General features: G+C 37.5%; 1 protein-coding gene across 5 annotated transcripts in view; it reads right to left on the bottom strand.

Annotated features, from left to right (window-relative positions):
• ptprfb (protein tyrosine phosphatase receptor type Fb) overlaps positions 1 to 12535 on the bottom strand; it is a 151903-nt gene that overhangs the window by 106541 nt on the left and 32827 nt on the right. For all 5 annotated transcript variants that reach the window (XM_079818541.1, XM_079818542.1, XM_079818544.1 and 2 more), the window contains exons 3-4: positions 7657 to 7802; positions 6238 to 6379 (exon numbers count right to left, since the gene is read on the bottom strand). In XM_079818541.1, the coding sequence (XP_079674667.1) occupies positions 6238 to 6379; positions 7657 to 7802 (288 nt within the window). The remainder of the gene's footprint in view (positions 1 to 6237; positions 6380 to 7656; positions 7803 to 12535) is intronic.

Raw genomic sequence — 12535 nt, 5'->3', positions numbered from 1 at the left:
TGCCCTCTGGAAGTATTATGATCAACTGTCGATGCCATTCTCTTCCTTTATAACTCGTAGGCTACTAAGAAGGATATATTTGTGTAAATAGTTTAGCAACACTGCGTGAACTTGAAGTGTAAAGTTTGAGTTCCAGAGAAATGTTGTGACCGTTACACCTGTTTGACCACAGCAAAGTTACAAAATTGGTAAGTCTGTGCTTTTTCTCTTACTGTTGTGGTGATGGGGCCCCTGTGCCTGTGTTTGTACATGTATTTGTTTACGGTTGCAAGCAAAATGGTATTTGCTGTGAGAAACGGACCTCAGGTTCGGGTCAGTTCGGGCTTAGCATGTAAATGTAATGGTAAATGGTAAAATGGTAAATGGACTGCATTTATATAGCGCTTTTAACAGACCTACGGCCATCCAAAGCGCTTTACATTTGCCTCACATTCACCCATTCATACACTCATTCACACACCGACGGCGGTGTCAGCCATGCAAGGCGCCATCCAGCTCGTCGGGAGCAGCTGGGGTTAGGTGTCTTGCCCGTGGACACCTCGACACTTGTTCAGGTGGAACCGGGGATCGAACCACCAACCTTCCAGTTTGTAGACAACCTACATGAACCACTGCCGCAATGGTCGGGTCGGGTCGGGTTAAATGATCTCAGGTATGGGCCGGGTTCGCGTTTCAGTTTAAAGCCTGTGCAGACCAGTGTTAATTTTGACAGCAAATTTTGATTTAGTTTTAGTCATATTTTAGTCACCTGAATTGTTTTTAGTTTTAGTCTAGTTTTAGTCGACTAAATATCATAAGATTTTAGTCGACTAAATCTACTGTAGATTTAGTCTCCTAAAATCTAACGAGTTTAGTTAAATTGTAAGACATTAAGCATTTAAGCTCCATGTAATTTTGACATCATTTTGTTTTTGACATTAAAAATACACGAAAGAGAGCTCAATTCACTTCTTTTTTTTTTTTTTTTTAAACATCTATATAGTTTTTATAACTTTATATTTATTTTAGTTAGTAGGCCATATCAGGTAAAGCTAAAGCTTCAAATAAGTTTTTTTATTTATTTATTTTTAATTTCAGTTAACATTTATTTAATTTCAAGTTATTTTTTTTATGGTTTTAGTTAACTATTATATTAACCCTGATACTTTATAGAATACAGTATGTGTCAAATACTGGTCTTTCCTCCTGACTATGAATTAAATGGGATTTAAATGAAATACAGTTTATTGTGTAACCAAATACTAATATACTGTATAATGCGTGACTTTTAAATTATAAACAAGCTCGAAATACACCGGGACTCTTATTTTGAAATGTCTGCTGCGTCTCTGTTGCAGTTGCAGCTGCTCATTCAAGTTCAGGAGATAAAATATGCATTGTTACAACCGTCTAAAACATATTACTATATAATCATCATAAAGTAAACATTGTCATTATTCATCAGCATTAGTTCATATACAATTGCGTGGCATAATGATTGTGAACCACTCTGGAGCGCTGTATTGGGGATGCGTGAGCCTGGAGAAGCATAACAGCTCTGTGTTTTGCAGCGGTTAGATCAGCACGTTCAAATTAAATGTGCGCATCTGTTACACAGGACATCAGTTCTGACTGGATCTCTTCCCTAATCGACCCTCCCTAACATTTTCGTCTCGTTTTTATTTGTTGACGAAAATGACAGTAAGTTTTCGTCATAGTTTTAGTCATCCAACACTCGTTTTTATTTAGTTATCGTCTCGTTTTCGTCAGTGAAAAAAGGTTGTTGACGAAAATTATGACGAAAATTATTCGTCAATGATATTAACACTGGTGCAGACCTCTAATCAGAAGTGGCATTTAGATGCATTTACACTGTTTAATGCAGCTCAGAGGTGACAAATGAATAACGTCTCCTGATGGAGGGAACGGAGACGTACGTCGGACGACAGCGACTGAAAGGAAACCTGCCCTTACACTAACATAAAACATTGAATATTCATATTTGAAATGATTTAAAACATGAAGATACTTTAAATGTGAAATTAAAACGGCCAGTAGGTGGCAGCAAGTCACTGTTAACGAGCAAGTCATTGAGATTCAACCGATTCATTCAAACGGCTGATTCATTCAGGAACGAAGCGTCTTAATCTCTCTTGGGCCCTGTCCCAAATAGCACCCTAAACCCTCACGGTCTTCCTCTGAGTTCGCACTTTCACGACGTAATGCCGCTTTGACTGCCGGGAAGAAGTCCGCTGCGTAACCGCACCAGTGCGGGCTTGGCAAAAGGCCGTATATTGACCTCACCCTTCTGAGACCTAAAATGACAAATGGGACACCCTGCGGTCTCATGGACTTAACGGACACGCGCACACAGCAACCTTTGTAAGTCCACAAGACCGAAAGTGCTCATGAAGTGTGCCATTTGGGACAGGGCTTCTGTCATCGAATAATTTATTCAACTGATTTGTTCAAAATGCTGATTCATTCAGTAAGGAAACACTGGGTTAGACGCAATTACAGTGCTGTGGCTTTGTTTTGAACTATTACTATTGGCAAAAACAGGCAACATGGTGTCTAAAATGTAAGTCACTTATTAACTTCTTGTTTAGTGGTATATGCTGTATGCTGATGCCTGGAGATAATATAAACTAAAACGCAGTGAAAGCGTGCACTGTAAATGTGCACCCACACTAGTCTAATCTACAAGACTAGCCTACATCACATAGGCCTAGCCTATGTGTGCACTCTCTGGGTGTGTGTGAGGGATATACTCAATGTCAGATTGCACATCGTTAAAACAACAATTACGATATTATCACAGACGATATATAATCGCACACCCCTACAACAAAAAAAAAAGGGGGGAAAAAAACAAACACTATTGCTTAAGGCTGCTTTATGCTTAACTGCTTTTTACACTGCACTCTGAAATTCTATACTAATTGGTCAATCATGCGATATGTGGTCATATGTTGGATAATTACTGCTGAACTCCTCAACAACTGCTTTCCCACATAGATGTGCTCACTTCTTGTCTCTCATATCACTTTGTGTTTCCTTTTATCTCCTTTTTTTTTTTTTAAACGTTGTCCTTATTAATCTAAGTAGATGCATGAAACAAAACCCCATTATGTTGAGGGTCCGGATAATCCTGTCCGTGTTTATTTTTTGATAATGTCTGGCTGAAGGTATACTGTGAAATAGATCATAATGTACTGAATTATCATCATATTTGTATACCATGCGACTTTTCCAAGAAAAATAGAATGCTATTATTGCCTAAGAAAAAAAACACTGTATTTTTGTATTTAAAGCAGTAAAAGCACCACCATTCTACTGGTTAAACGGTGATGAAAATGAATGTGTCATATTTCAGCCTAATATAATTTCTATGAGTTTAAGATGAGGCGACTGAATTTCTGGCAGAGATTCCCAAGACCCTCCAAATGTGCCGCAGAGGACATCCTTTAGTAAGTCATTAGAGAACATCATTATCATTCAACTTCTCCTTTGTGCTGGTCTTTCAGCATTGCTGTAGGACACAAATGATGCATTGCTCGCTATGAACAATGAGCTATAAATAGAGTTCATTCTGTCCTGCAGGATCCTGTGGGCGTCCAACTTATCCACTTCACTGTTGTGGAAAGCAGCTAAAAGAGCAAAACGGCCTGCCTTGAATATGACACCTCTCTCTCCCTCTTTTTCTCTGAACAGGGCCACAGGACTCAGCATTCATCAGATGATTTCTTCATTTGAGGCTTCTAATTTCAGCTAAATGGCCTTTGTCTGCTCATACACGGAGGTGAAAAATAAGATTAAAAGGGATTACACTGGGGGCACGTGTGTAATACCAAACACATGGTGCTGGGGTGGGGGTCAGACGGAATTCTGAGGGATATTTTAAGATATTAATTTTAGTAGTGGTTGAATTGTTGACATTTCAACACGTTCTCAAATTCCCACATCATGCTTCACTCTTATTTCTAAGCAGATAAATGTTTCGCTAAACAAGGGGCAAGATCCAATGGCTTGCATAGAAAAATGGGTCAGGAGGTTATTCTTAAATCAGGATCAACAACCTAATACTTAGACACTACGATTGACGCAAGACACTATATCGACGCTGTCGGGCAGAAGCCGTATCTTCACATTACATTTTTTTTTCCATAAATCATTACTATTGGACACCCTTTATGTCTGTCTGTGGGTTTTAATCAATGAAAAGTATTAAAAAGAGCTTTTGACCAAACCTCTTAACTCCAACCTCATAACTCACACAGTTCAGACCATCTCTGCTTGTTTGCAATGCAATTTGCAACTAGTTCTTTGAATAAGTACAGTGTTTTCTTTACTCAAGAAACACTATATAAAGGTTTCATGTGTTTAAGCTGCTGAGAAGAGTCTCTTAGTCTAGCATTTGACGTTGAGTCATAACCAATACTGTCTAAAATAGCCTGTGAGAAGCACTTCATATTCAATAACAATGACAGAAAAACTCCCACATAGCTACAGTAAACTTTATAACCTGTAAGTTGATGAAAACGTAATGTGATACACTTACTGCCTCAGATGTGGCTGTTTTAATGATAGACAAAACACCTATGTCCAAAATTTGCTGGTGAATAGGGTTGGGAATCGAACATCTATTCCAATTTTGATACTTAAGGTCAGGAATGGATTCCTGTGTGCGCATTTTAATGTGGTTTTAAACCATTCAAGTGCAAGAAGATGCAAAAGAAAACTCAATTCGGCACTTGCACGTGCACACAAAAAGAAGCTTCTCATATAGTGCAAGAATACTGAATTGAGTTCTCTTTCGCGTCTTCTTGCACCTGGATGGACAAACACACAAAATGATGTCAAAATATCCTTGTAAACACAGTCGGTTATGTCTTAAGTGAGTGTAAACAGTTGAGAAAGAAAGTGCATGTGTAACAGTATATTGGATCCGTGCATTAGGTCTTAAAGTGACAGCAGCCTAATATATCTGCTGCTGTCTGTGTCATTACTGTTAATCAAAGAACAAAAGAAAAATAAAATCACTTGACTGAATAATTTTTGTAAGGATTAATCTATATTTTTTTAAAGAAAACTATGCAGTGCTATTTTACCGAACTTTGTTCAGTTGTATTTATTTGTGCTATATTGCCAATTTATTGTATTACTGACTGTTTAATTGTCTTTATTAATGTTCAAAATTTATATTAGTTTGTCTAGTTTATTAGTAAGTTGTTTTTTTAGCCTGCTGCTTTTTTTTACTGATAATAACTCTCTATATATTTTTATAAACCATCTTGGCAATTCTTTACAACAAGGTTCCATTTGTTAACATTTAAATACATTTGTTAACATGAACTGACAATGAAAAATATTTCTAAAGCATTTATGAGTCTTAGTTAAATGTAAATTTTAACATTTACTAATACATTATAAAAATCAAAAGTTGCATCTGTTAATATTATTTAATGGACCTGACCTGACAATGAACAGTTGAATTTGTATTTACTAACGTTAACAAAGATTAATGCATACTGTAAAAATGTGTTAGTTAAAGCATTAACTACACCGACATTTTGTTATTTTTTAAAGATTTACGCATTTCAATTAATAGTACAATTCCATCAAATTGAATTGAATAATCCTTACATATTTTAATTGAATAATTGAACAATCCTTAATCAATTATTCAAATAAATATGCCAGGATTTTACTATGAATTAAATTGTGTAATTTAATTGAAATCAATTAATTTAAATCTTAAAAAAAGGCGTAGACATTTTTGTTGAGTGTAACATTAACTAATAGGACCTTATTGAAAAATGTGACCAACATTTTTATGAAGGATCACATTGTTGCTTATCTTTCATGTAATACTGTCAGTGTTTTAATTTTACATTGCTTTCCCCAAAATGTATCAATGCACAATCCACTATTGTGACATAAAAGGTGATAAAATCATGAATAATTATGAAATATCAATAATTAAAATGTAAACATATATTTAATTAATATTTTTATAATTAATTGTTTTTTTTTTTATAATTCATAATCCTATCACTTGTTATGGCTAGTGGATTAAGCGTGGCTTGGTGGGTAGTGTTCAAATCAAGCTTGGGTCATTTCATAATCCCACCCCATCTTCTGTCACTTCTCCACTATTCTGTCCAATTGAAGGCAAAAGCTCATGCAAAAAAGGCAGAACATTTATGAAATATTGGTCAAAGCAAGGGCCATCAAATGCCCAGTGGGACGTCTCACCTTCCAGCACAGTAAGTTTGGCGCTGGTGTTGATTTCTCCCACGCTGTTGGCGGCTGTGCACTCATAGATGGCCTCATCCCTGTGAGTGCGCAGCGGCTGTATGCGGAGAACTGAGCCCGAACCGTCATCAAATTCAATCACCTGAGAAAGAAAGACACATAGTCACATTTTTTTCTCTCTTCTCTTCTTAAATTTACGACAAACCCTCAGACAGATCATATATCTTCAAAGAGCGGTGGGTCTTTAATCACCTCCCTCTGAACTTTCAGCCAACTACTGTCTGGAGTTATTCTCCTAGAACTGCCACGTCTATCCCAGGCGGATATTGTGTTGATGGAATGGGCTTTATTTTCTCATGTGTAAAAAATATGCTTTTACATATCATATTTTACAGCCCTGTTGTGGTGCAGAAGACCTGAAGTCAGCAAGGTGTGTATGGGGCTGGAATGTCTAGGACACGTAAAGAATGATAGATTTTGTGTATTTAGGCTAATGTGTTCTCCTCCCACATGGAGATCTGTGTGTATTTGCCTCAAAATTCTCTCAATATATTTTGACAAAGCAGCTTCAAAAAGTATTTGGACACTGAAGACACACCTAAAAATCTATGAAAACGGTTTCAATAAATGTATTACCAGTTGGTTTGACATTTTAAATGTTTTTTTAAAGTATTTTGGGCTCACAGTTTTAATTTCTAAAATTCTAAAATAAACAAATAAAAACATTATAAAATAAATTAAATATTTATTTCTCAAACAACATTTATTTTTCATTGCATATTTTTAAATAAAATGCAATCGATGAAATTGATAAATAAATAAATAAAATGTAACAATATTATTGTCTCTGAAATAGGTTAATACTTTTTTGAAAGTGTGAAATACTTTTTTTTTTATATAAATAAATACACATTTATCTGAAATAGGTGAAAGGTAAGTGTTTTTTATTTATTATTTTTTTCACTTATTTTTTCCACTGAAATGGATAAATAAATTAAAAAGTAACAATATTTTTTTTCTCTGAAATAGGTCAAATACTTTTTTGTTTGTTGTAACATAAATAAATAAACATTGCTTTGAAATAGCTGAAAAGTTAGAGTTTTTTTATTTATTTGCTATTCTTCATTAAATAATGGGGCTTCATACTGACCCCAAACCATGAAGAGGTACATTTAGATCTCAACTCAAATCCTAACACAGATAGAACAGGAAATAGGCCGAAGGGAATAGAGGGACAACACAGAGGGGTGTGAGGTAGCTGAGGGCAACACAAAAGAATATATCAGCATAAGAGCGCAAGAAGAAAAACAAGAGTGTTGCGCAAATGCCTGATGATGGAAAGAAGAAAGGCATCATGATGATGTGGCATGGGAGAGACACTGACATGGTAAGGAGAGGCAGGGAAAGACAGTTAGTCACCTCAAAGCGCTGGGAGCTAACTTTCTTTCCTTTCTTCATCCATGTGATCCGAGGCTTGGGCTCACCCGCTGCTTGGCACACAAAGGATGCCACTCCTCCTGAAATCCCCGTCTGGTCCTCTGGAGATTTGATGAAATTTGGCAAGCCTTGAAAAGTGAGGTGAAAAGAAGAAGAAAAAAAACAGAGAGCAGCCATTAGTTCCTGGACTGTGGTCGCACAAAACGTAGTACTTCTCACACTTCTCAGAACGTCCCATTCCCTGTATGACAGATTCTTATTGCCAAAATAAACATTGTAATGACAACTTATTAAAAAAAGTCTTTAAAAGTCAATGAGGCAGTCATAAGCAGCACGTTAAGACGATGTGTCGATACAAAAATAGTTCAGCGTTTCGAGAACTCTGCATTCTGATGAACTCTAGATATTGAGATGTCAATTTAACACATTCATTTAGTATGATTAATTATGTGTGTGCCAGGGCCAGTCGCATTTCCACTGTCACTTCCGGGGCTTGATCGGGCCTCCTCTGTGCCAACGTCCAGGGTTTTTAGGCCCGGAAAATACTTTGGGTCAAAGCGGGGCCACTATCCAATCGTTTTTTTTTTTCTCGTCTCAAGAAATATCCACTGAAACCGACTCAAAACGATGTAGTATTCATGCCAGACAAGTATGTGGCGCTGTAATTCTGCCACAGAGATACACTAAAAATGGAGAAGAAGACTTGGAGCATGCGCATGTGGTGTCTGACTAGGGTCGAGACGTGGGGTGATGACATCATCGTTTCACAAAATATACGGATTGGCTGTACACATGGAAATGAAAGGGTGACGTTTTCAGATTCATCCACTCTGGGACCGGGTTTCAAAAAATAGTAGATTCAGGCTCCCAAAACTGCCTGGATGAAATGCCGAAACAATACAAAATCTGTATACAGCTAAATGCGTCTTTGTGTGTAGGGGCCTGGAGCTTGAGGAGTGACAGCAGAGTTTAACCGAGTCAGGAGACGGTCAACACCACTACTCATTTCACATGTTATCATACCAGGCTACCAACTAACCTCGACATTCAAAAAGCTAATTGACGTAAACATATATTTTATCAATATTTTTATAAATGCTTACTCCTTTAGACTTGGTTTGTCCATTAATGTGATCACAAATAAATGGAAGCAGGCGCAACTGAATAAGTATTTGTGTCCTATTTTTATGTGAGATCATGATGCACTAAATACCAGTTTGATTCAGAATTATTGATGTGCACTCCTGACACAAATTAATAAATGATTGCTTGGGGTCCGAGGCTATTGGCCCCATCCGGCACATTGTTAACCCTGGCTCGCACTTTGTCTATTTGGCTATCTTGTCACTTTTTTATTTTATTTTATGAAATCACATTGAAGTTTAAACACAGACAGCCTTATAAAATATCCATTAATGACATTTAATGGTCAATATTCCATTATGGTCATGTGTGGGGTCATGTGGGGTAACGCAGCGCTGTTTTATCATATTACATACATTTGAGTGTGTTGAAAGTTATGTTATGCTACTCTGTGCGTTCGATCCGCAGCTACTATGAGACACTTGTTGGACACTGCAGTAAGTTAGATCGATATTAGGCATGGTAAAACACGGTACTCACAGTAAACCAAGAAAAAAAAGATTTACACAACAAGACTAACTGTGTTGAGCCATATAACAATGATTTGTTTTCTGTCGATGAATGTCTCCACACAGTTACTCACCTGTCTAATAAAACGCATACTTTATTAAAGTGTCTTTAGTGTTTCCATGGTTTCTACAAAATAAAACAGGAAATCGAGTATGATGTCATTGATAGGCGACGCACGAACATGGTCCATGTCCTGGTTAAAATTGCTTATTTCTCAGGATTTAAACATTTGGGTAGTACACAAGTCAACAAAATATATAACATTGTTCTAGTGGTTTTTGGATATTTTAATCCAAAAATCTTACATATTGTTCCTTTACATGTCAAACTGACAGAATTTGTTTTTATCAATTTTTATAATCACACAAAATTAAAAGCGTTAAAAAGGCAGTCCTAAAAAACACAAAATGAACACAATATGATTCAACAGCCAAAAATAGCCTCAAGAATTTACAAACACTCACACGTGGACATAGAAAGAATGAAAACATTTGTACACATCTGTATTCGAAAGGAAAAACCATGACAATGGTATGGCTTTGACAAATAGTAGCCAAACAACATTGGGGTTGTTTTTTTAAAGAGGCCAGTCGGAGCACGCTGCAGCTCATGGCTTTCTGGGAGAGCAGCTCACACACCCTGCGTCTTTGTCATGCATTTACTGTACAATACTAACAACAATGGGACAAGTTTCATCCCTGCTCAAGCCAGGTAGGGCGGTGTGAAGATAAAAACCCACATGTTTCACCTGAGTCATTTCAAACATGTAATGGCAAGTTTTTGAAGACATTGATGCGAACAAGAACATTTGGCAGAATCGCAGCTAGTGCGCAACATTCCACGGAAATACTGGGTGATGCGGGTGAAAGGTGAATCTCACGGTACAACCAGATATAAACACCATGATATCCAGATATTATCAAGAAAAACTACAAGCAAACTCTTTGTAGTTGCTCTCACAAGGGTGGGAAAAAATCTTCAAGGACAATCAGGCCAGTGTTTGCCCTTATGAGATGTGTGCTGGTCTGCAAGGACAAATTAAAAAATTCAGTGTCTGGAAAGAGTATCAAGTAGTTTTTTGAGAGACCAGTGTTTCCCACACATAGACTAATTTGTGGCGGTGCGCCACAGAATCAACACCGGCAGCCACATATTGCGTTTCGTTATTCATACATTTTTAAAACACGCAGCACATTAGTTCAGCTGCATTTCCTTTCCCTGCTCTCCTTCTGTCTCTCTGTCACTCACTCACTCACTCACTCACTCACTCACTCACTCACTCACTCACTCACTCACTCACTCACTCACTCACTCACTCACTCACTCACTCACTCACTCACTCACTCACTCACTCACTCACTCACTCACTCACTCACTCACTCACTCACTCACTCACACACACAAGGTGCGTTAGTTCGACCGCAAGTCAGAGTTGCCAACTCTATTATTTATATTACAATTAGTGTAGTAATTAAGGTTAACATAGAGAATTCCAATGCAAAGAGGCAAATTAGAGTCATTTTGTGGCTGGAAAAATAATAATTTTCACTTGTAATGCCATTTTACACTAGGTGCCTGTATGGCTCCTTAATAAATATACATGTAGGCCTATCTAATCTAGTTGGTCAAAAAAGTATTGCAGATCATAACTGCTTAAAGGCAAACTTATTTTTCCTTATATGTACAGTAGGCTATATACATATTTCACGAGTTCACACTTACATCATATTAAATAGATTAAAGATTATGCGTATTTGGCGTGGCCCAAACCCAGAGAATCCCCCCCATGATAGAGATAGTCTAGAACTAGACTGTATTGTATTATGGATTGTGTTGACGTCTAATAAGAGTTTATTAAAATCAAAGTGAGGAGATGGGGTGGTGGAGGGATGCTAAAATAAAAACGGTCAACGAAAGAAGGTAAATCTGCTGTATACTGTATATACACCTCTTATCGTTGATTAAATTGATTAGCTTAATGTGCTCCACTCGTGTTTAATTAGCTTTAATTATCTGAGCGTGCTCCACTTGTGTTTAATTAGGTTTAATTATCTGAACGTGCTCCTCCCGAAATGTGTTAATAAAACATCACGAATTGATACTGAATCAAGAATTAAAAAAAAAAAAACTAAAACTAAAAGCAAATTTGTTAAAACAACTGCCTCAGCTAAGAAAAAAGGTTAACAAAAATTACTTTGTGAATATTAAACATACTAAATGTACACTTGTATTTACAATTCCCCAAGTATCATTCACTGACGACTTCAGATCAGAAACCCAACCTTATTTAATCTAATAGAACATGGATTCCCATCTGTAAATACTTCACCTACATTAAATATAAAATACACAAACAAGACCCTGAAAACCACCTTTAGCCTGATCTCAGTTTATCAGCCCCATGATTTCTGATAATCTCGTTCATAAGGACGGGGACGCAAAATCCATTATCACAGTGAACCATCTCCAGTGAACCACGGGACATGTTGGAATAGATCACAGTGTCCTAGCGGGCGGTCCACGATGGGAATCTAATCCTCTGTTAGTCAAGGGAGAGATAAATTGCTGCGGTGTGGAGACTACATGTGGTAGTACATATGATTTTCTTGGAGGGAACAAGCCGAGGGAATACGGTGACACCGCAGTGGTGTCCTTCCTTCTTTATACTTCAGGATCAGAAGGGTAGTGCTGAAGAAAACAAAATCAATACCTAGTTAACATAACATAGCGCCTACGGGTAGGGTGGTGAAGTACTGACTTGCAGACATCACTACAGTGCGCCGGGCGGCTTGGGCTGCCCTTGCTCTAGGACATAACCCCCACCGGAGCTATATCAGAGATGAAAACGCCCACAACTGTGAGGCTGTTTGTGTGTATGCACCTGTATGTGTATCCATTGTAAAATCTAAGCCAATGTGTACCACACCAGCACCCCTATGACCCACAGGAGTATTGGCTGGCCTGACATTTAAATGACATTTACGTTCGGGTTCCTCTGGAGACCGTTTTGATTGGCACCACAGAGCAATGCATCCCTCATAAAAGCCTTTCTGGCAACTTTCATCCCATTATACCCACACAAGGAAGTTTTGGGATCTTACGGCCTCCTCAATGCAGCCATGATGGTTAGCTACCGCTAGTTTAATGGGTAAAACCCCAATAAGATTCTCCAGTATCCTTGCTGGGAGTTCCCAAAACATGGATACTT

The sequence above is a fragment of the Gobio gobio genome (genome assembly GCF_949357685.1).
Source record: "Gobio gobio genome assembly, chromosome: 6".
Lineage (NCBI taxonomy): Eukaryota > Metazoa > Chordata > Actinopteri > Cypriniformes > Gobionidae > Gobio > Gobio gobio.
This window is presented reverse-complemented; position numbering and strand designations above follow the sequence as displayed.